Source organism: Anser anser (genome assembly GCF_964211835.1).
Source record: "Anser anser genome assembly, chromosome: 25".
NCBI classification, from domain to species: Eukaryota; Metazoa; Chordata; class Aves; order Anseriformes; family Anatidae; genus Anser; species Anser anser.
In genome coordinates, this window is record NC_139746.1 from 3,202,693 (window position 1) to 3,227,058 (window position 24,366).

A 24,366-nucleotide genomic window follows, 5' to 3' on the forward strand; every position below is an offset into this window, starting at 1 on the left:
GCTTGTATTTGTTTTACTAACCTGTATTGAAGCGCTGACGTGGGGAAGGTGACGGGAGCACGGCGGTCCCATATACCCCGGCAGAGACCAGGGCTCTGAGCAGCAACAGGGTCCGTGGGGCACCTGCTGAGCCGAAGCAGCCCAGAAGGCCGGGTGGTTCTGGGGGGCTTGGTTGGCCTGAGGAGCCTGATTCAGCAGGCACGGGGGGTCTGCAGAGCGCTGGGACCTTCCTTATTGCGAGGGGAAGGATGCAGGTGAATGGGGTGTGTGCACGGGTCTTGCTGGGACCTGGAGCATTTTGCTTTTGTCCTTGGGGGTGTTTTTTCCTCCCCGTGAGCAGCAGCAGCAGCAGTTGGGGCTGTTGTGTGGATCAGCCTCTCGGCAGCCTCCCCAGGGGCTCCCGTGGCCGAGCAAGGCGCGAGGCCGAGCGCTCGCTCCTGGAGCAGGGGCACCACCATCACCTCCCTCCCCGCCGGCACTGCCTTGCACGTGACCGGGAGGGAATTACGGTGGCTGCCATCTCCCCCCCTGTTTAATAGGGTTTAGCTGGTCAGCACGTTACCGGGCGGGGAGGGGAAGCGAGCGGCAGCAAGGCGTATTTCGAATCACGTCTTCATGCTCTATTTCCCCGGGAAACGAGGCAAATAGCGGCCAGCAGAGCAGCCCGGCTGCGGGGCTGCCAGGGGGAAGCTGCACGTTGGCATCCCCTTGTCCCAGCACCGGGCCCGCGATGGTCCCGGGCCAGGTCCCAGCTGCCCACGCTGCCACCGGCACTGGTGTCCCCGGCCCAGCCCCAGCGGGGTTGGGATTGCCGGGGGTGAGATAGGAGCAAGGGAGGGCTGGGGGGTGGCGAATTAAAATCTCGGCTCTCCCCTCCCCAAGGGAGGTGACAAATGAGATATTGGCTGGGCTAAAAGCTCTTCTTTCTTCCTTTAAAGAGGTTGCTGGGAGGAAATGAAGCGACCCGCTGACCTTTGTTAATACGCAGCACAAACTAAGCCGGTGCTGCTGGAAGGAGAAGAGACCTCGGCGCAGCCCCGTGCCTGTAAGGTGTTTGCTTCGATTGCTGCGTCTAATGGGAGTCATTCTCCCGCTGCAGCTACTGAAAATGAAGATGTTTAATCATCCGCTAGATCTGCGTGGAAGTTTCTGCAGGGAATTTATTTAAAACGGCCCTTCTCCCTCTTGCGTGCGGGTGAAACAGAAGCAAGAGAAGCCCAAACGCGTTTTGGGGAGATGTTCTTGAGTTGTTTTATTCTAGTGAGCCTGAAACGAAGCCGTGCTCCCTGCTGGATTTTTCTTAACTGCAGAGCAAACATTTCAGTCGCAGGTTGGACGCAGGCTAAGAGAAGGTAACAAATGACAAAATGCCTGCGTGGCTCTGCCCCCTCCGATGCCCGTACCTGTGCAGACACTTTTATTTCAAGCACTGTTTCCCACAAGCTCTCTCCTTAAGCAGCAGGAACCAAGCTAGCCGAAGTGGTCTGTAGGCAAAGCCCTCCTCTATCCCCTTGGATACCCAAAGGAGCTTACAGGAGCTAGGTGTCCGGCACCCTCTGAAATGGGAGTTGCTGGGAGGAAAATCTTCAAAAGCATCTTAGCGGCTTAGGTTAAGTCCCTTTGACTCTCAATGGAACTTAAGCTCTTAAGAAATGTAGGTGCTTTGGGGCATTTCGCCCTTTGTTCCTAGCACCCGTGGGTCCCTGGAAGCCCCTTGCTCTGTACTGGCTGGTGGAGCCACCGTTGGAGGCTGCTTCCTGCAAACAGGTCTCCATTTTATTAGTTTTAGTAATATTCTGGAAGATTTCGTGCACAGTGCTTACAAGATGCACGTTTGCGTGCTTAAAGCTGGAGATCAGGCAGTGTGCAAGAATGAATGTCTTACAGGAGCTCTTTTACTGTAAGAATTAATCTTATTCCTGAAATGTGACCGTATCTAGCACAAATGTGACCCCACTGGGGGCCATGGCTTCTCTTAATTGCATTCTTTAGCAAGGATTGAGGTCTATTAGGTGGCTTGCTCCTGTTGCAGGAGATCCTGTGCCAGAGAATTTAGTGAGAGTTTGCGGGTCCGTGGAGGAGTGCAGGAAAGCTGCCGTTGTGTTTGCTTGTGCCGTGCCAGGAGCTTGGCTGGGCGCTGAGCAGAGACAGGCAGGGGGAGTGATGCAAACCTGCTTCAGAGAGCACGGACAAGGTAAGCCATACACATGGAGAGGATGGGTGATGAAACCCTTGCGACTTGAGCGTTCACCAAAGCAATTCCCACTCGTATTCAGCACCGCCTGGAGGGCAGGAGAGGCTTGTTGCATGGTGGCTGGGTTTCCAAATGTTGCGTGTTCTGCGTTGTAGGCAGGAATTGTGCAGTGAATAAGGGTCTGTTCCCAGTCTCTCTATTGCCAGGGCGCTACCCGAGGGCAGAGCTGACTCCTGCCCCAATCCCCCCTCGATACCCACGGGGTGCCGGGTGGGTGCGCGTCTTGGTGTCCTGAAATCCCGTGTCCAGGGGGAGACAGCCAGTGCCGTACCTGCTCTGAAGGATGAGTTGCTGGATTGAAGTTGACGTGTCCTAATACCTCTGCCAGCACTTTCTGTCTCCATCAAGGGCTCGGGAAGCACATTAGCAGCGGAGCGGAAGTGTCACCCTCTGGCATCTCTTTCTCTAATCTTGGAGCTGTTGCCGTGGCCCCTTAACCAGACCTTCTCCATCGGAGCCCATTACGTGGCATGAAAAGCCACGCTAGATGCAGGGCAGAAGGTGGAACATTTCCCCGACGTGCCTGCGTTCTGCTCCATTTTCGGGGGCGCTCGGGGGGGGAGGTTGTGTGGGGCAGCCTCGTCTGCTCTGATGCCACGTGTGAAGAGTGGATGAGGAGCACGGAGATGTTGGGTGGCGTTTCCTGGGACTGGGCAGGGGAGGTACAGACTTTGCTGCGATAAAGACAAACAGTTTGTGAAATGCTGGCTGGGCTAGCCTCAGGTTTTGAAATGCAGAGACTTTAAAGGTTTGGGAGGACGCCTGCACTCTGATTCCTGCCCCTCCAGCCCACCTGATGGGACCTAGGAGCTGGGTGAATCCGAAGCAGGGAGAAGGGAGAGCCAGCAAACAGCAGCTAGTTCTGTTTGTTGTGCTGGCAGCGGTACCACATCCCCAATTTAATTAACAGTTACTATCACAGCTAGTCATAATGTTCCTGGTCCCTGCTCGCCTCTGACAACACCAAAAGAAACCCCAGCGCACCGCTCCGCGCCCTGGAACCCCGCGAACCCCCCGTTAAGTCTGGCTGCAGCCTCTGCGTGCTTCTCTAATCGTGTCTGGAACAAACATTTGAAGAGATTCCCAGTGGTTTAATCCAGATTTTTTTCTCTTTCTTGTACGAGTATCAGTATTTATGCTGCATTTTCACAAGCCAGCGCTGAAGCACGCTGGATCTAGACTAGCACAGAGCGCACAGCAGAGGCTTTGTAATCCTCAAAATGCGAGTCCAAAGCTTCTCTCTGAAAAGTTGCTCTTCAGGGCTGAGTACATACGGGGACTTCTTGTTTATCCTAGATTTTCTTTTAATTCTGTACGGTTCAGCCTTGGAGAGTTAATGGGACCGAAAAAGATTAAAATGCCCCTTCACACTGCCTGTCCCGATGGTTACATGCCCTGATGTGTATCAGAAAGCTTAAGCAGCCGCACTATCCCCTTAGTCCTTCTAAAGCCTTTGATCGCTGTACAATATCTCCTACCTGGCTTTTCTCCAAGAGGTGACAAACCCCGGGTTTGATTTTTAATTGGGGTAACTGATGGCAGGAAGGAATCCGCACAGATCTGAGAGCATCTTTCACACAACACCGGCCCGTTACTGCGGCGCTCAGTCTGCCTGACGGAGGAACCGCGCGGCCGCAGCCCCACCAGCAGGTTTTGTTGCGGTTTTCGCTGTCTCTTGCCTCTGTTTTCAGCCGTTCGGGGGCAAAGCTCTGTCGCTGACACACAGGATGGGGGGACTTGCTAAGAATACAGCTCCCTTAATGCCATTCCAGCTTTGCGAAGGGATCAGGATGAAGCTGTAAGGACGGTGCCCCCAGCTCCAGGCGTGTTCTGGCCCAGCGCTGTGGTGGCTCGGTGACGCGGCTCCTCCGTGTGTCGCAGGTGGGGAAACTGAGGCACGGAGCAGGGCAGGGGCTGAGCCCTGCTGAGTAGCTGCTGTCATCCCAGCCCCGGGAAGAAGCGTGGGGCAGCCAGCAGCCTGCATTTGCCACCCTGACACCCGTGTGGTTTCCAGGGCCGAGGTTCAGGCCTGCTGCCTTGGGGTGACGGCTGCGCTGCGCAGAGCCCTGGCAGGAAAGGAGGCGCTCCCCCAGCCTCAGCAACCAAAAGGGGACACAGGGGAGGCATCTCCTGCTTCGTCTTCCCTTTTGTGGACAATATTTTTGTTCCTTTCTGGCTTTTTCGCACGTGGGGTTTCCCTTTTTCTTCTCCTGCCCCAGCGTTTTGTGGAAAAATCCCCCTTTGAGAGGGGCTCTCGGCCCTGTCAGGTCGGATCCCTTCACACCTCACTGCTCGCCAGCGCAGCTTTTCTCCCACATTGGGGACAGGGTGTGGGGTTGGGGGAAGCTGACGGGTGGCAAACTTTAAACATGGGCGCTGCGCCGTGGCTGCCTCCCGGTTACACTTCCCTTTTCTCCCTTCGTGTGGGTGCTGTGCAGAAATTCGCCGTTAGCTGCTACGGCGGCGGTCCCTTGGTGGCATCGAGGCCCAGGGCTACCTGGCCTCCTCACAGGGACCATGCGTGGCCACAGCTTTCCTGGGGCCCTGCTGCTTCTCCAAGCTCCATCCGGCTGCCCCATGTCTCCGTGCCATCCACTGCCCTCGTTCCTCTCTCTGAGCGCTCTCCCCTTTCCCTCTGCAGGTGCTGACGACGCTGGGGACACGCTGTGAGGCCTGCTGACCTGGAGCCTTCCCGGCTGGCGCCGAAGGCCGCTGCAGAGGATGAGGATCCTTCCCAGCCCTGGGATGTCTGCGCTGGTCTCCCTCGTGAACCTCCTCTCCGTGCTGCTGATAGGTTGCGTAGCTGAAAGTAAGCCTGTGCCGGGCCCCTGCCCCTTTCTTTCACCTGTGCCTCACCTCCCCTGGAGAACGACAGCAGGGCAGGCTTTAGTGCAGAGAGCCAGCAAATGTATGCCCAAATTTTTCACGTTAGGGAAGTGCTCCGGGCTTGATGATACCTCTTAATTTTTCAGCATCTTGAGCTCTCCACTAGCGCCTTGCTGTTGTTCCCAGTCCTGCCTTGGAGGGACGTTATAGGGCAGCTAGGTCCCAACCTGTTTTGAATCTCGGGTTGCCCCTCAGACTGCCGAAGAGCTGGGTAGAAGGGGAGGGGGGTGCCTGGCAGCTCTGCTGGGCCCCTCTGCCCCTTCTCCTGGCCCCATCTCCACCCAGCTCGCCCATATTGTCCTCTCCTGCTCCGTCCTTTCAGGCGCCTGTCAGACACCAGTGACCGTTGTCATGTTACTCGCTCGGGCTGGATTCAAAACAGCATCCAAAGAAAGAGTATTATGTTTCTCCTTCCCCTGAATGAACCAGTTCCAGTTTAACGCATTTTTTATCTTTGCTGCCTTTCAATTCTTGCTTTAAAAAATGAAAAGGGGAAGGAAAAAAAAAAGTGAAAATCTTCAGCGACTCAAATGTAATGTTCCTTCGACATGAAGGCTGATCGCTTGGGATCAGTGGGGAATAGACTCTTCCAAGCTGATTGAATTATAACATTTTTTTTCCTCCCCAGCAAAGCTGCTTGAAGCTGGTGAGAGGGCTGCTCTGGTCAGTGTAGCCCTTGACAGCTTTTAACGTAATCACTTCGTTATCAGGGTTTATTAAGATGACGCAGTCACTGGGGATTGAATGGGATTCTCGACCTTTTGTTGCTGAGAAATTTTTTTGAACAGCGCTTTCTCTCTTCCCTGCAGTAGGCAAATGGGGATGTATTTGCCTTGCCTCGCTCCTGAGTTTTGCTCAGTTAGCCCCTCTTTGCAGGGAGAAACGTCCATATGCAGAAAGATAAAGTTTGCTTTTGTTCTCCTCATTTAATAAGCTTGGGAAGTGAGCCGGGCTCAGGTAAGTTTGTTATAGGGCCACTTTTCTGGTGTGTAGCTTTGGGGCAGTCTGCACCTCAAATGGTGCTGCCAATTTTCATAAATTTGTCCCCAAGCTTCAGTTTGAGCTGCATGTCTTGAGCACCAGGAGCAGTGCAGTGGTTGGCAGCAGGGAACCCTTTGTGAACGATTTGCCCAAGTATTTATCCAGTCTTGTTTGGATATTGCAGCCACTGCTCTTGTAGGTTCTTACAGGCACCTCGGGTGGATGGTTAAAACTGCCTGGTGTGCTCCAGCTGTGCTCGGAGCGGCCTCGTTGGCATCTGAAAGTGGGTGTTGGGGCTAGGCAGGCTTCGACCTGCACCGGCTCCTGCCAAAACAGGAGACTGCAAGCAGAAATGTCCATCCCTGGCTCTTTGTGCAGGAGGGGAGGAGGCACTGACGGTAGAAAACCCCGTGTTAGGGCTGCAGAGTCCCATTCGTGCTGCTGGTGTGCTGCGACACTCCCAGGCAATCACTTTGTCCTCAGTTTTCCAAGCAAGCAGTGCAGCTTCGCAGGTGCAGATGGAGAGTTCGTGTGCGTGCAAGCGCATCTTTATATGCGTACAGCCCCGATTCATCTGTTGTGATGTCTGAGAGCCTGTGAAAACTGGAGTCCTTTTCCTCTGTAAATGTACACCGAGCTCACCGAGCTGCTGGGAGCGGGCACTCTGCAGGCTCAGGGCTTCTCCCAACCATCGCTGGGTGACTCCAGTTTTTCTGTGGTCTCGGTTTCCCCAGAAAGGAACGAGCGTCTTGTCCAGCCCTGGCTTCTGCGGGGCGAGATTTGCTCAGCAGAGCTGGAGATCTCACATCTGAGTGCTGAGAAGCGTCTCTGGTGGCGATGTGCCCTCGGGAAGGGCTGGTGCTGATCGGGCACAGACGGCACCAGTTGCATGGCCCCAGCCCTGCTGAAATCTGTCCCCGCTCGGCAGGCACCTTGCTGCCAGCAGCCAGCCTTCTCTCTCCTCTAGTTCTGCAGTGTCCTTGGGTTCTGAACAGGGAGGCTTTGTGCTTTTTTTCCTCCTGCTGCTCACAGATCTCCGTAGGGGAGCTTTACAGGCTGCAGGACTCGGTGTCCACGCAGAGCTGCTGTTACCTGCTTGAGGTGCAGATGGAGTTGGCCCAGGAGTTTTTCTCCTAACCTGTAGAACATGGCAGCATCTCCTTGACCTGTGTAGCCTTGGGGATGCTCTCCCATCTGTGCCAGCACTTTGAACTGCTCTGAGGCCGCAGCTGTTTGTGGCTGCCTGGTGATGGTGAGCTGAGAGCCCCTGATTTTGGAGGGACTGCTGAATTCTGCCCATGCCAGGCGAGTCAGTAGCATCCCAGCTCGTCTGCGATGCTCCCCACTGAGGCATATAAACAGCAAACAGCTTTGTCTGTCACAACTGCGGAGACTGCGTGAGGAGCTGTCACTCTGTTCTGACAGTGTCCTCTCCCATCAGATGGCCCTGGGCTCTGTCACGCTGCCTCTCGCGTAATCCCTTGGCCGGCATCCATTTGGCCGGCGCTCGCCACAACGCTGACCCCATTTCCTGCCCTAATTCATCCAGAGGGGCTGCCACGGCCGCGCAGCCCCCCAGGCGATGGCAGATGGGGCCGGGGTGGTGGCCCCATTGCAGTGGGAAGCCCCCATCGCTGGGAGGAAACCCCCAGGACACCAGCTCATGGCAGGGACCGGCTCACCTTGCAGCAAAGCTGGAAGCTTGAGCTCGCCTCCTCTTCCAGTGCAGTGCTGGAGGAGCTGCGGCCTCTGCAATCAAAGGACCATTAAAATACTTCCCTTGTTTCCTAGGCTAATTGATCTCAGTCAGTGATTTAAATCTTTCTATGGCTGGAACATTCTATTTAAAGGAAACTGCTATTTAAATTAAAAAACCAAAGCACCACACTGCTTTTTGCCTGCTGTTCTTCCTTGAGAAGCTGAAGAGGATAATTGAAAAGTATAAAGCAGGCCTGTTTCTCCTCTTTTTCTTCGATTGCATATGGTCACTTCCATTGTTTCTTCTATCCAGTCGAGGGTAGCCATGGAACTGGAAATTGCTGGCTCTGTGGTTATTTGCAGCGGCCTCTCATTAGATGGAAGGTATTATCATTTTGTTAAGGATTCAGCTGGTTCTACATTAATGGGCAGCCCTGCAGTGAGCTCGGAAGGGAAGGCCTTCCCAAGACCTGCTCCCTGAAGTGCTGCACAGCCCCAGGGGCAGCTCTTGCGTGCCTTCGAGCTTAGAGAAGCCAGGCAGCGCGGACAGGTGAGGTCCGGACACAGGTCCAGGCGGTGGAATAGTTCCCAAATTTCTCATGCGCTTGGGCGTAGAACCAAGAGCTGCTGCTTCGTGGTTATGCACCCAGCCCGAGTCATAAAATCTCCGCAGTGAGCACCTTAAAACATCTCCTGTGAAGGCAGCCTCGCCTCGCTGTGCCTGGCCGGGTCCTTTTCCTGCTCTCTCTGCCCAGGGCTCAGCTGCGTTCAGCTGGAGCGCGGCGCGGCGCTCGGGTACCCTGACCTCCTGTGCTACCTGCAGGAGCGACGTGCTCGCTTAAAGTGCTGCTCGGTTGCAGATAAAAAGCCACTTACTGTATAGAAATGTGGTAATTTTTATAACTGAAATCAGCACGCTCGCTGTTTTCAAGTGGATTTTTCCCATTGATTAAACCTTTGCGTTTTACAATAGTGCGTTGCTAATTGGTACTTTGCATACACAGAGGGCTGGTGTGTGGCGCTCTCCACCCCAGCAAAGATTTAATAGCAGATGCAGTAGTGAACATTATTTATTACTTAGGTTTCCTTCCTTTTATAAATCACTTTATAGAACGCTTACTAGCACACTCCAAAGTATTACCATAAATAATTAAAGCCAAATTGCAATTGGCAAAATAAAAGAATAAAGCCCCTTTTATGATGCATTACCCTGACTTTCTTCCCTTTTAATTGCCCTTGCTCCATCGTTAATTTGGAGAACACAGAGGTTCGTGCCAGGCGCATGTGCGGGGGGCTCTCTCGCGCTCCGTGAGCTGCAGTGCCTCGGGGGAGGCCGGCAGCAGATGGCAGCGAGGTCGCTCCACGTGTGCGGGGCTTGCGGTAAGGATGGAGACCACGTGTGGTGGGTTGGGAGAGGAGCCCGTGCAGGTCCGTGGTCAGGCTGACAAAGCAGCGCAGCATTTCGGGAGCTGGCACAACAAGGAGAGGTGTGTGCTCCGTGCCGTGAAATGGGGGAGCTGGTAGCTGGTTCCTCCTGCTGAGAGCCAGATCCTCGCAGGTGGATGGGACTCCTCGCCTCCGCATGGTCCCTCGCGTGCTCTTAGCCACAGGATTCGTCTCCGCGGCAGAGCTTGTAGCTCTGGAGGTCCCAGCTTTGATCTGTTGCTGGCCAAGACGGCAGTTGTCAGATAAGACGGTCGTGAAAATCAAGGAGGCTCCATCTTAGGACTTGATAGACGCGTTAAGATGACAGCAGTGGGAAGGGAATCTTCCTCTGCTTTGTGTGAAATCTGCTCCATCTATAAGCGTTTGAACCTGATTCATGACAAAGCAGCAGCGCTGTCCAAAGAGAAGGAAGACATCAAAATGTGGTGAAGTGGCGAAGCCAAACATCCTCCCAGAAGGCGGAGCCCCCTGCTTCCCTCCCCCGGACCCACCTGCTGCTCATGTTCCCTGTACACCAGTTGCCTTTGGAGGCAAGGGGACCCCTTGCTCTCCTTGCTCCCGAATCGCCCTTTCCTTTGCTGCCTTCTCTGTCTGCCAGCAGGGATCCAGCCAGCAGTTGCTGAGGGCTCTGGACTAGTTGTCGTCCCACTCAAGGACACTGAATTAAGCTTCTGTGTCACCTTGTTTAAGTGCCTGATTAAATTAAACCTTGCCTGCCTGGATTGAGTGATGTCACCGTTTTATTATTTATTTTTAGATAAATTGGAAAGGTTCTGTTTCTAGAGGAGCAGAAGAGGAAATAAATCATGCTTTGCAAGAGCTTCCTTGGGGGCAGGGGGGCTGTCACCTCCCAGGTCTCAGCTGTGCCCCCCACCGTAGGCATTTATTCGATTAAGCTCTGCTGAGGTGCACCTGGGGACAGCAGCAGCTACGGGTGTTTGGGACCCAGCCATGGGTGTCTCCTGGTAAAGGATCCTTTCCCACCCAGAGGTTCTTGCTGCTCAGCTTCATTAGATGGCTAAGTTAGGAGAAAAGAGCATCTGTGTGTTGCGTAAACAAGCGGCTTGTGTAAAAATGCCATCTATGTGGTGGTTGTGAAAGAGAAAATGTATGTCTTCACCATACCTGTATGCCACAAGTAGGGCATTTAAGCCATTGCAGCCTTTACCAGGGAGCTAATGCTTATTTCTTTGTGACTTTTTCCCCTTTGGGTGTGCTTTTCTCCCAGATAGCTCTCGCACATGCTGCCAGGAAGGATGGGAACTTTGTGTTAGCTCACTAGGACCCTGGGTCACTGCAGCTTTTCATCTCTCTGGAAAGGTCTGCGTGGTCATGTCGTTTCAAAACCAACCAGATATGAATCTCCTGGGTCACTGAAGGGAGTCTGAGAGGGTATTCCCAGCTTTTTTTGTGGCCTGGCAAGCCCAATATTATTCTTAGAAGGCAAAACAGAGTGTTTTTCAAGGACACCCAACCAGAGGAATGTCGTTATTCAGTGTGCGTGGGATGGAATCTGGGCTCGAATTGGCCTGGGAGAGCCAGAGTCTCCCAAGAACAGTTTTATTCACTCTGTGCCTCTCCTCTCCTCCGGTCAAGGGTGTTCTCTTGCAGCATAATTGGTCCCAGTGCCCACCTTAGGCATCAATGACGTTCCTGCACTGCAGCTGCCTTTAATTTGGGGGAATTGTTAAAGTTCATGAGGACAGTCACGTCCTGTGCCATCTGCTGCTCGTGGTGGAGACGACCATTGTATGGGCTGCCGCAGGGTGCTGGACGAGGAGCCAGGAGCATCCTCGGTCTGTGACTGCACAGTGACTCGGTCCTTCTCCACCTTCCTTCCTTCTTTTTGCTCGTCTAGGTTCTCTTTTATAAGGAAGGGCTTCTCTTGCCATGCTGTTGTCTGGTGTCATTAGTCTCAGTCTTGGTTTGGGGTTCTCATACGGCAGACGCTAAACAGGCGCGTTACAGTTTGGCAGAGGAGCCGCCTGTTCCGTCCAAGGGCACAGCAGATAACAGCGTGCCTGTGGAAGCGATCGCAGCTAACCTAGACCTGAAGGTTGCCAGGAAAGAGCATTATAAATATATTTTGGAACGCAGACTGCTAAGACTTTGAAAGGGGATATTGCAATGAATGATCCGAGCAGTTGACACGAAGGAGTGCGGGTTGACCTCCTTGTTTTCTTAGTATCATTGTGCAGAGCGTTTTTAACGTGTCCCATCGTGCTTGCTGCGGACATGAAACATTGCAGTTTCACGTGAGCTTGGTTAAAACCAATGCCCCACTCGTTTCATCTGTAATGCACAATCATTTCTGTTTCCTTTTGAGGCTGAGAGGAAAAGTAAAGCTTTAGGAAAGAAACAAAATAAATAGAGGGAGCTGCAACTGGTTTAGCATTCTACAAAGTTTCTCCCAAGTCCTCCAAACCCTTAATTGACTCAGGAGCATAAAATTGAGAAGGGGAGAGAGTGAGAGAGCGTGCGGAGTGGCGCGAGCAATTTGAATAATTTATTGTCCTTTGAAGTTGCAAGAGAAATTTCAGCTGCCTTGGGGAGTAATTTCTCCCCATTCTGAAAGGGTTTCTCCTTATTTTAAACTCATTCAGAGGATGATAGTTTTGCATTTTCTGCATAATTAATGAGCATAACTCCCCTCCACACTCGCGCAACCTTTAAAGAGTGTTGGGGTGATGAAACTTGGTGGTTTTTTTAATTAATAAAGTCAAATTAATTTGGCTGTGTCCTCTTCCTCCCTCACCTCCGTTAGAATTTGTGGATTTATTCATAAATTAGTCTGAGCGTGCTGTTAAGAGTAGCAACACTTACTAATCTTCAGCCTTGACTTTGATTTGTTTGAATGAGTTGCTAAAAGGCGTTGTGTTTTTTTTCAGTTCAGCTATTAAAGATCATGTCTCGTGTCATCAGCCGGTGAGCCAGGAAGATTCCCTCAGCTCTCATTTTTCTGTTGTCTTTCTGCATGGATAGGAGCTGGTTGGTTTTTGAGGGTTTTCTATACGCGTTTTTCTTTACGAAGGCTTCAATACCCCCCTCTCCTTATATGATCTGCTGATCGTGGTTAATTCCAGTAGCTGCCACTTGAGGGACTGCGTTCACCTGAACGGAAGAGGCATTTTCTGCTATGGTGCCATGGAGGGGCTGCGTTACGGTCTTCTGATAGGAAGCCATCCATTGCATCTCTTGGCAAGTGTCAAGCATGAACAAAAAAGTGTCCTCCTGAAAACAAGGTCCCCTTTCTCAATCATGGTCTTTGATAGAAGATTTAAGGGATTTCTTGTTGCAGCTTTTCCATGTTTCCATTTCTCTCATGTGTTGGACATTTTTTTCTGGCTTGTTGACTCTCTAGTTATACCAGACCTGAATTTGTCAGATCTCAGTACTGTTGTTGCATTCGCCCTTTTTTCTTCTCTTGTGTTGATGTGCTCGCTACAAATCTGAATGATGAATATTGTGGTTCAGAGACAGAAATTGTAATGACTCATGTGGTAGGAGTCAAAGTTCGTGATTGTTAAAGGTTGTGTTCGCCCATTAGTCAGGCTTTATTAGATTTTTATTTCTTGTTTGCAAGATCTCTCGTTCGTGAGCTCCCTTGACATCCCAGTCTCAATACTGATGAGCAATACAAGCTCAAAATATGCTGTTAAGACTCTAGATAAGGTGTTTCGAGCTTGTATACCCAGAATTTCCATTTGTTCAATGGAAAATGTGGGCTGAAGTCTCTTACCAGTGATTGGATAAGAATGGTGTAACAACCTTTCAAAAATACCCCAAATTTTGTGCTCTAGGAATTGTATCTTGCCCTTTTCCTGTAGGTGAGGAGTCTTATTCTCTTACATGAAAGAGAGAAATACTTCTTAATTTTGGGGGGAGCGTGTGCTTCAAAATATATCAAAATATCAGGCTAATACTTTGGAACAGTAGAACTGTTTGTGGGAAGGAAATGGAAGTAAGATAGCTTTAATTTACAGGAGCAAAAGGGTTTTATCAGACAATAGTGTATTTATCTGGTGTGCCTTTCATCCCCAAATTATTGTATTAGCTAGCAAATCACGATTGGGATCGTTCGTCTGCTGCAGCACTGCAGCCCCTCCTAAGCTGGCGATGCAAGGCTGGGGACTGAGCCGTGTGTTTACATTTTGCAGAAGTCTTTGTCATATCTCTAAACCAAGGATCGGAACTGACCTCTCTGATCACAGCCTTGGGGCTTCTTGCGCTGCACTTTCTCCGAAAGACCATGAGATGCTGAAGCTTGTAGCAGTTTGTTTTCCTCATCGCTGCCGATTCTGCTGTCACTTCCCAGCAGCTCAGGACCTCTGCTGGGCTCTATTGAGATGGCATGCCCCCGCGGGAGTTGGGATCCTTGCTCGTTAAGCTTTCTCTTCTTTCAGGCTTGTCCCACAGGTGGTGGTTTTTCATGTTCTGGCATCCCCCATAGACTCTGGTTCTGTTAGTGGCTCAAGCAGAGCAGCAGAAGTTGAGTAAAGGCCAGGCCCTTTCTAGCTGTGTCTTCTCTAGGAAGGGGATGAGTCGAGCTTCTCCGAGATGCCGATGCCAATGACACGGCTGGAAAAGAAGCTGTCTTAGCAACATGGCAGGGGAAGGGAGAGCTCTCTGCCGTAAGCTTCAGATTGCAAACAATCTGGGATGGCTGTCATGATGTTGATGGACAAGGGGCACTCATTATGTTGCCAGGATAGCTCCTTGGGTTTCATGCTCAGCTCTGGGTTATTATGCCTTGTTATAGGGCTTGTGGACAAATATGGGATGTGATGTTGTTACGGTTGATTGAAAGCACTCGCATGTCCCCAGGGTCCTGGCCTGCCACGTTGCTGAGGCTGCACGTGCTCCTGTGCTTCCCGGCCCTGCAGCAGCTGATCCCAGGGCTGCCATCTTACATGACAGCATTGCTTGTCTGCTTCAGCTCTTGCTGGTCTCAAGGAGCTTCTTTCTTTCTTCCTGGCATAGCAATGTAGTGCCAGAAGGTGAATAAGAGTCCTGGGTAGAAATGCTACAGAGATCCATCTGCAACGCCACCTACTTGCTGCTTTGCCCTGGAACCGCCCTGTGCTGGGTGCAGGCAGTAAGCAGACAGAGAAGCAGTTAGTGCACCTGAAGCGCTCTCCACCCTATTTCTCCTTCATTAAACCGAAGCATATGTAGTATTCCTGGCTTCCACCATGTCACAGCTCTCACAGGATGGGTAGTTTCTGGTGCGTACACACTACATGGTGTGAGGCATCAGTTTTCCTGAGTTATGGACAGAGGGAAAAAGCAGAGGCTGCATGGCCCAGAATACCAGCCTTGTGGAACAGGGACAGTCCTGTCGAGCAGTTTGCACCCTGCGTATGTGTTAGGTATCATTACACAGTGCCCTGTGCATTTGCGTAAACCACAGTTGGAAGACTGTTTTCCTTGGCTGTGTCAGGGTGCCAGTCACTAGGGCTGGGACTGATCTGTGACAGCAGCAGATTCCCTTTGTGCTAGGGAGGAAGGTGGATCCTATCCGTACATATGGATGCATGAGAGTAGCCTGAAGTCCTGCTGAAACTGGGTGACTTCATACTAGCTGCTGTTCCCCGGCGATAAGGCACGGTCCCATCCCTTAAAACGAGCAGTTTAAATAGACCAGAAGGAAGGATTATGCTTTTCCTCCAGCAGGCAGGATAACGTGTTTTTTTCTCACCTTGGGTGTCAGAACTAGGAATAGATTTTGGTAGCCTCAGTCTCATCCTGCCTCCTCTGCTGCAGGCTTGTACCTCCTCTTCCAAAGGGTCCGTATGTGAATGCATTGCAGATAGGTGCCTGAAGGCTGTACGGATGTGCCAGGTCCCCAAAACGGCAAGTCTCGAGGCAAGAACAGCTTGGTGTGGTGCTAGCTACGAAGGGCCTGCTGCCTCATCCTGGCTGAGGGGAAAGGTGGGAGCTGGCAGCATGGGCAGGCCTCGGAGAGGAGCAGGCGGTGGCCTTGTTAGACAGCCGGCATAGTCATGGTGTATAAATGAGTTCTTGATCTTTCTCACCCATTTTAGGCTTGTCTTAAATCCCATGCCGAGTCACAGCCTTCGCTGTGTCCTTCCTTCTCTGTGGGCTTGCAAGAAAGGGGAGGGGGAAATCTTTCAAATGACATTCCCACATTTCTGACAGGGGAAAAGCCTGTGTACACTTGTGTGCAGCCCAGCCGTCCTGAGTCAGGTAAGGGCTTTGATAGATCAGCACCAGGGGAATAGCAAGGTGGAAGTATTTCACTTCTAAAAAAACGTCCTCAGTCTTTTTTTACCCTCCTTTCCCCAACCTTGCCAGTCCCATCTCCCTGAAGGGAGCCAAGAGCTGCTGACAGTAAGAGGAAGTCTCTGTCTGAAGCCTATAATTATCCTGTCTGCCTTCCCAGAAAAGGCCAGTTGGGGAGCGAGTGTGCTTCTGTTTCATGGACCAGCCCTGCGTTCTGCTGCCTCCCCAATTACTGCTTAATGGACTTTTTATGATGATAAGACGACTGGGTTGGGAAGAAGTTATTGACGGGGAAATGGAATATAATTCACTCCCTGTTTGTTTGTTCTGTCAGAAAACCCTCATTTTAATTTTATTTGTGAGGCACTGAGAAACAGCCCCAAGAAAAAAAAATACAGAATCTGTCAGTAAAACCTTGGATTTCAAGGGGACCAGAGTCTCTGCAGGACCTCTCCAAGGGGTGTTTTCAATCTCCTTGTGTGTCTCCATAGAGACCCTCGCCACTGCCTGCATCAGTCCTGCTCCCAGTTTGCAGCTCTCACTCCTCTCATGAAGAAAAATGTAAATTATGAAGCCATCTTTCTTGCTTCTACCCCTCTTGCAAGCTCCCCCGCTCTCTAATGCCGCTGCTTTGCAATGCGTACCCGTTCCAAACATCGCATTCTTGCTCCCCACTCTCCATCTGTCTTAAATTTGGCTGCTCTCTCCTGTTTTCATCTGCTCTGTGGCTTGCCTCCTCTATCTAATCTTCACTTCCTTGCTCTGGCTCTGAGCAGCTCCCTCCTCTCCATCTTGCTCCATTCCTCTTGCATTCTCCCCATCGATTTCTCCCCTCTTTTCCCCCTCTAATGCATCTGTGACTTTGCCATCCTTCCTCCCTTCCTCTCCCTTCTTAGCTCCCCAGTTCTTCGGTGTCCCAAAGCTGTTTTCTGCCCCTCCGGCCGTGCCCCCCAGGCCACCCCCAGCTGCTCACCACTCCCGCCTCGATCCCTCAAGCACAGGGCACACATCTGCTGCCTGCAAGCAGACCGCAGCAGCGCACGTGTGTCAAACGCGTTTCCAAACCAGCAAACAGCCACCCGGTGCTGAGCCCTACCCAGGTTGTCCATTGCCTGAGAGGTTTTTAAAAGGGGAAATGAAAGCACTACCGCCCAGCGCTGGAGTTGGGGGAGTACCTTGTCCTCCTCCAATTGTGAGCCTGTCAGCAGCTGTGGAAAATGAAGATGGAGTTTCACTAGATCAGCAGAAAGTTTCAGCCCAAAAACCAAAGAGGGGGGCAGGAGAAGAGAGGGAGCTTAACCCTTTGCATGTCAGAGAGAACACCATGGGATTCTTTCATAGACTCACAGAATGGTTTGGCTGCTCTTGAAGCCAGAAGGGTGAGAAATAGCCTGTCAAGAGAGATGTCCTCATTCAAGCTAACATGACCTGGTTGTTCGGAGATTGCAAAGCTTTTGTCTGACTTTTACATTTTATCTTCTTCTCCCAACCATAAATGCATGTGGGAGAAGGTCTCTGAGCTCTGCCTCTGCTGATTTTTCCCAGTTATTTTTTTTTGTTTGTGTTGCAGTGTTTAGAGGCTGTAGTTGTGTGCAAGACCACCTATGGTGTTGAGTGCTGAGCAGATCCGTGCTGAGACCCTCCTTTACTCCAAATTGCTCGTATTGTCTAGACGAAAGCAGGCAGGCAGGCAGGTGTGAGGAATGAGGATTGTCACCTCCACTCTACGGGTGGCAGACTGAGGTGCCAGGAAGGGTGAGCGCCCAAGGTCAGCCGAATTTGCGTCAGAGCAAGAGATCTGAATCCCGATTGTGGGAATCATCTGGAGCCTTGAAGAGCAGATTGGGGTTTGTTAACGCTAACAGCAAAATGACATTGACTATAAATGGCTTAATGGCCTCCTCTTTTGCCTTTGTTCTTGAAAGGCAAAGGTGCGGATGTTTGTGTGTATAGATTATATTGTATATGCACAAAAAAGGGATGCATTTTGATCAGTTCTGTATTTTTGAGCTGGGATAAAGGCTGACACTGCCTGACATGCCCTGAATCCCTCCTGTGGTGTGGGCAAGCTCTCACAGTGGGCATCTCCACAGGGAAAAGGCGGGCTCAGAACTGTGGGGCCATTTGTTGATGGTTGACCAGGAATGGTGGGCAAAAAGACACTGCCCTGTGCGTTCAGAAAGGCTGCAATAAGCTGGCCAAACAGCAATAAAATGGCCTTCTTGCTTCGCTCTTGCTTTTGCCTTAGTCTCTTTGGCAGTGTCAGGTAGAGCCGAGAGCCCCCTCTATTCCCTGCAGCAGGGATAATGGCTGTTTATTCACCAGCGAAGAAAGAGCTGAAACCTGGGGCCTCGTCTGCTGGCACCATGGGTCAGCGGGACCGGTGCGTGGGCCTCTACCAGAATGCTGGTGGCGGGGATCAGGGTCACCAAAAATGGAAGCAAAACCTTTTAAAGTACGTGTTTTGTAACTGGCTTTCTTTTGTTTCCATGGATTGCTGCTGCTGTGGGCGAGGGGCCCTTTCAGCCAGACTCTTGCTGCTCTGTGCTGGGGCCAGAGGAAAGAATAAGTGGTTTGTCTTTATTTGCGGTCCATTGTGGAGGTGCTTTCCTGGAGGCAATGTGGGGGGGGTTGTAAAAGGAGGCCTGATGATCACATTTTGCCATCTCAAATCAGCCCCAGGCCCCTCCTGGGGGGCTGGAGAAGAGGGGAGAGCTGGGGGGTCAGAAGGAAGCAGAGGTGTGGAGGTGCCTGTATGCAGCCCCCTCCTCAGGGAGGGCCTGCAGGGTGCGGGCTTACACACACACTGCCCGTTCCCCTCCCAGGGCTGGGGCCAGTGACACACTGAAGTGGTCAGGGACCATCCTCAGGCCTTGTTCTTATCCGCCATGGGGCTGAGGGGCGGGGAGTCAGGCCTGCACCAAGGCACAGAGACAGGCCTGCTGCCGTGGTACGGCGCCTCCAGGCCTCCCCTGTGGGAGCTGTGGTGGAAGGAGGTGGCAGACATGTTGTCCTTCTCCCTGCAGGAGCAGCTTTCTGCCTCAGACTTGCCCCACAGCTGGTGGGAGTAGCTCGGGAGAGGAGCAATTCAGGTCTCAGCTGGATTTCCCATCCATTTTGTCAGTGAAGCGTGGGGGGTCTCCTCTTCTTCTGTGGCAGAGGTGGGGGTCTGCATGCCACCAACTGGTGCTGTGCATAACGGGACTGAGGATTTTGCCCCAGGATCTTCATGGTATAGGGCAGGGACGTGTGTGTGTGCTTGCACAGCTCAGGCTGGAGGAGCAGGGGGCTGTTTTCAGTCAGGTCTTGTTGGTCCACCCCATGCATTTCCCAAATTGCCGTGTATTCCTGTGCCAGCACCGGGGCACTTCAACTCAGAAGGCTGGGAGGATGTTGGTGCATTGATCTGGAAGGCTGGCAAAAACGCTTTGAGAATCAATTTTTGTCTCAGAAAAGCCCAGGGAAGTCAATATTTCCCCAGTGTGACCTGCCTCCCTCTGTCCCCCCATTTGAGCTGACTCTGGTTGACCTTCCCAGATTGCTGGGAAGCAGGCTAGTGCTTGCCATGCTGTTTTTACACAGCCCTCTCTGCTACCAGTGCTTCATTCTGTTAGCCAAGCTGCTGTGACTTTTCCCTTCAGACTGTGTCTTCAGCCACAAACTGGGATAGCGTGGAGAAAGCTGTTCCTACCCTGTTGCATGGTTTTGGGGGCTAAACGCATCCCCAGGCTCCTTGTCCACCTCCCTGTCCACCTTGCCCACATAAGCCCACCTGCAGGAGAAGCAGCCAGGTCTATCTGGAGACCAGTCTTAGGGGAGGCAAGGAAACCGGATCAGTGGTGTTCACAACTGCCTTTTTTTTCCTCCCCTTCAGCTGTTGGCTCAGTTACGTTAAGCCCATTTGTGCCTCTCTACCAGCACTCAAACCACCTCTGGGTTTTCCATCCCTTTCTCTGCCTTTGGCACCTGATGTTTCAAGCAGGCATATGGTGGCTGGCCTGTCTCCCTCACTCCTCATCCTCCGCCCGCTACTCACCATGGCAGCAGCTCCTGAGGGACATTTAGGTTTAAAGGGTGAGATGTCCCCTCCTTTTCCCCACTCCTACATCTTACAAACTTCCTCACTGTAAAGTTCCTCAGACTGGTTTGGTATCTGTGTATTAGTAACAGGAGGTGGTTTCTTTTTACATGACTGCATTTGAAGAACTTTTTCTGCTGCGGTGTCACATGAAAGTATGAAGGAAGGAGAGTCGAAGCAGCAACAGATTCCTCTTCTGTGAGGAAAGCTGCCTTGGTGTGCAGGGTACGTGGGCTGATGCCTTACCATGTTCCCCTAGTGTTTGTGCCGCAGGGATGAGTCGGAGACCCCACCCTTATCACCTCACAGCTTCTTCTCAAAGTCTGCGTAAGGATTCACAAAATCCCAGCAGTAAATGTGCGTCATGTCCCTTCTGAACAGATGCCGGGACCGCCCGTCTTCCTCTAAGCCTGTGCTTCAGCAAGTGAAGCCGACTGGAGGTTGTCTGCATGGGGGGGGCCATGAGGGTGAGCTCACGGTCTCATCAGCTGCCCTTGTGGCATTGGCCTTGACAGGGTTTAGGAGCAGAGGGGCAGGAGCAGAGCTCTCTGCGAGGTGTGACAGAGGTGGGTCGGGGGTAGTCAGTGTGGGTGCTGGTCGTCTTTGGGGATGCAGTCGCATAGCATGGGATGGAAGGTGGCTATACGTCTCTTCCTTACAATCCATGGCAACTATCCAGCGTGTCTCTTGCCCTGGCTGTTGCTTTTGGGAAGTGCGTGGGCAGTCGGCAGGAATAAAAGGTTCGGTTTAACTTGATGGCTTTCCATTAAGCTGTAGAGAAGAATCACAGGTACACAGCAGCCAGCTAGTCTTTGCAGCCTCCTGTCCTGAGACCCAGACCCCAGGAAACCTCTCATAAGTAGGAAAATTCTTTGAAGTTCCAGGTTTTTCCACTCCTGTTTTGATACTGTAAAAACCACGTTCTTCTGCTTTGCAAGCTGAGAAAGGGGGAAAAGATAAATGTCTTGTGACCCCCAGACCTAGGTGGAACTCACTCAGGGTTTTCCAAGACTGACTTTTCTCAGCTCTCCCTAAGGGAAGTGATAAAAAAAGCTCCTGGATTGCAAGTACGTTGTCTGGAAAATGCCTGTCTCTGATTTTCATTTATTTATTTAAAACTGAGGCCCTGCAATCCTGGCAAATGAGGTGAAACACATAAGCCATTCTGAGTGTGCCGATAGTGTTTCACTTTCGCATGGCACCTTGTTGCTGCTTTTGGAGCCTTTCGAAGTGATTTGCAGAGCTGGAGCAGGAATTCTAGCTGCATGTTTCACTGCAAGCTGGACTTGGCACGGCAGAGCTGTAGCAATCCTACGCGGCACGTAGGAATTTGTTTCAGCTTTGTATCATCACCACCTTGCCTGCGATAGTGCTGGCTTTCTCTTTTCCAGAGGAGAGAGGGCTGTTCTGCAGTTGGTGTGGGCTGGAGTGACAAGGGGTGCATAGGTGGAGAGCGTAATGGGTGCTTTGGCAGGGGGAGGGGGAGAATCAAAGCCTGGAGCTCGGAGTCTCAGACAGTATCAAAAGCAATAATTTAGCTTTGATTTTCACTGATTTTCCGAGTGAGTAGCAAAATCTAAGGGACTACTTGTTAGGGATTTTTGTTTGGTTTCTTTCCTTTTGTCTCTCGTTCTCTGAGAGCTAGTTTATCGCAGGCAGCTCGGCATCGCAGTGACCTCAGAAAAGCAGTGTTCACAGAGCAGGTCGGCTTACCTGTTAGCACACAATGAGTCGACAGAGTTCCTAAAAAGGAACGCTGAGCTATGACTCCAGTTCTTTCCCTATTTGGAGCACCTTCACTTTCGTCAAGACAAAAATAGAACCTTATTTGTCCTTATTTGTGCTCTAATTGTACTGCTTGCACCCATTTAAATCTATATGCAACACTAAGGATTGTTAGGGGCTTGCGTTTTGGGAAATGAACTCGCATCAATAAAGTGCTCTTAAAAGCCCTGGCTGATTTTGGCTGTACCTTCAGAATTGACCTCTGCAAACTCTTCGCATTTTGAATATAGGAGAGCAGAGGAAGGAAGTCAGGTTGCAGGCAGAACGAGCATTTATATTTTAGCCCGAAGCAAAGTTTTGGTTTTGCCTTTCTTGGTTGGAAGACAAATTCCCAGGTGCCAGTGCCTCCAGCGGGACTTGCTTGATAACCTTTAGCAGTAACATTGCAAAGAAGATTCTGACCTCTAAATATAGATTTGGATATTTATATATCTGATGCTTTGTACACACAGCATTCGGTGGGACATAAACAGCTCCAGCAAATTGTATTTACCTCCAGCATGGAAACAAAGGCTTGATTGCATCACATGAGCGTGCTCCGTGGCTTTTATTTATATACTCCTGGCCACACCAGGCAGGGAAGGGGGGAATGCTGCCTTTTGTTTTTCGACCCCTAGAAGACCCTGGAGACTTCTCTTTAGCTAGCATTTGCCCTCTTCTTATGCTCTTCGGTAGCCTGTTTACATCTTGTTTTATAGACTCTGAGTGTGTACGTATAAACATACAGATTTCACAGTCATGTGGTCTCCTTTTCTCAAGAATAACAGACGGCAACTTTATGATCTGAGCGATTTTATTTGAACACAGCTGTGGCCTTGTGATTTAAATATTTCAATAAATTTTAAACTAACTAGACGAGAGGAAACTGTGCAGGGAAACAGGTTAGAGCGTGGAAAGAAGGTTCTCCAAGGACAGAGGCAATACGGGCTCTGCATGGATGCTCCTGGCCCCATGGGCTTCCCATCAGAAGGCCCTTGACACCTTCCTTGGTCAGAAAGCCTGTCCCAGCATCCTTCCCCTCCCTGCAGAGATGCTCTTGTAGACTGTTAGAAATGAATGGGAGTTCGTGTGGAAGGAAGGAGGGAGGGAGGGGTGCTGCAAGCTCCAGTGCTGTTCCCTTGGGTCCAGGCTAGCTAAAATGCAGCCCCAGGCTGCGTGTGTGTTTGTTCAGGCCTGCACCTTGGAGCAGCTGGGCGTAAAGAGACTCTGCGGAGTTTTTGGATTCTTCCTTTAGCGCTGTGAATTCTTCATCTTTCCTCAGATGTCTCGTGACGAGTAGGGGGAGACGAGGGGAAGGGGGAACTGCAGGAGCAGACTGCAGACTTGGCTGCCGTGCTCTTGTCTTGACAACTGGATTATTTTGAAGTGATAGTAACTTTCGTTTCTTGTGCTGTATCCTATCAACTTGCCTGTTCCAAAGGCTGGTGTGCCTGTTACCGTGTAAATGTACTGGTGAGGGAGAGGGAGAACATTTGGGGATGAAAACAGAGGTGCTACAAGCCAAGGGCGTTTCACATCCCAGGGCCACTGGCATCAGTCTCTTTCACACCATCATCCTCGAGATCTCTTTGTACCACATTTCCTGTTCCATGTGTTTCGTGGTCCTTTACTCACACTTTCCCCCTGCCTTGCCCATGTTCCTATAAATCCACCCCATTCTGTGGTGACTTGTTCATCTGCAGGGATCTGCGGAGTGCAATTCAGTGTTTCTAGATACTGTTTCAGTTCTACCAGCTTTTGGTGGTGATTCTTAGATGGGCTTTACACGGTCAGCTCTTCCTGGGCAAAACAGTTTAAAAGTCCACTCTTCAGAAATAAGAGGCTTTGCAAAATCATCCCCCTGGAATCTCTCTGTAGGATCAGGCCCTTAATCATTTTGTGATGTAAAAGAGAGGCAAAGGCTGCTTGTTCCCAAAAGGTGAAGAGGTTTAATTTCATCCGAGATCATTAGAGAATAGCAGTGATAATGCTACTATTAACTACAAACAGTGTTTATTAGAGTTCGTCTGTCCTCGTGACAATGATTATATTTCGTTTTTGTTTTTGTTTATTTTTTCCTTAAAGGTCCCCCTGTGTTCATTAAAAAACCCGTGGACCAAATTGGTGTGTCAGGAGGGGTGGCCTCCTTCGTATGCCAAGCAACTGGAGACCCAAAGCCACGGGTCACCTGGAACAAGAAAGGGAAGAAAGTGAACTCTCAGAGGTTTGAGGTAAGAGACGTCCTTCAAATCAGTGTCTGTGCATGTATAAAGAGAGAAAGACTGACACAAAGCAGCTAGTGCTCTTTCGTGGCCATTCTAAGACCCAGTAATAGAGGGAGGTTTGGAATGGGAGGAGTTTTAACAGCAGAAAGAGTGAAATGCAAGTTTTTGGCCGTGTCAACAGCTGGGATTGTTCCAGAGCAAGAGAGAGCTTGGCTTACTTACGTTATTGGAGTTTTTTCTGTTATTTTGTTGGTTGTTTTTTTTCCTTCCCCGTCCTCAGATACAATATAAAGCTGCCTTCTTCCCTCCCTAGGAAACTCCAGCTAAGCTGGTGGTAGTGCATCTCTGTAAATGTACCTTTCATACCCATCCATGACTCATTATTTTAACCCTGGGACAGCCTGGAGTAAACATTACAGTTGCTGGCAGCCAGACCCAAGCAATTGGTATTGTTTAGATAGAAATGAGAGTGGAGGAACAAGAACTAGGAGGTCATCCTGTGGAATTCGCTGTGGGACTCTGTCCTGCCAGGCAGCTGTGTGCTGAGAAGAGCTTTGTGGCGTTAGTTGCCCATGCAGATGGAGGAAGGAGGTGGGGATTCATTTTTATTTTGTTTTCACTTGGTCAGTTTCCCTGTGCTTAATTACAGTTGTACGCTGAACACCCACCCCGTGCACACACTCACCACAGCTCATTATTTCAGAGCATTTGAGATGTATGTATCAGTTTTTTTGGGTCAGTGGTCAGGGATGGGGTTTGATGTGGAACAGTTCTCTGCCAACTTGAGGTCA

The 24,366-nt window shown here is 51.0% G+C and overlaps 1 protein-coding gene across 8 annotated transcripts in view; it reads left to right on the forward strand.

Moving 5' to 3' along the window:
- PTPRS (protein tyrosine phosphatase receptor type S) overlaps nucleotides 1-24,366 on the forward strand; it is a 156,271-nt gene that overhangs the window by 52,292 nt on the left and 79,613 nt on the right. For all 8 annotated transcript variants that reach the window (XM_083811375.1, XM_083811377.1, XM_083811372.1 and 5 more), the window contains exons 2-3: nucleotides 4,896-5,063; nucleotides 23,436-23,581. In XM_083811375.1, coding sequence (XP_083667501.1) covers nucleotides 4,976-5,063; nucleotides 23,436-23,581 — 234 coding nt within the window. In that variant the 5' untranslated portion in view covers nucleotides 4,896-4,975. The remainder of the gene's footprint in view (nucleotides 1-4,895; nucleotides 5,064-23,435; nucleotides 23,582-24,366) is intronic.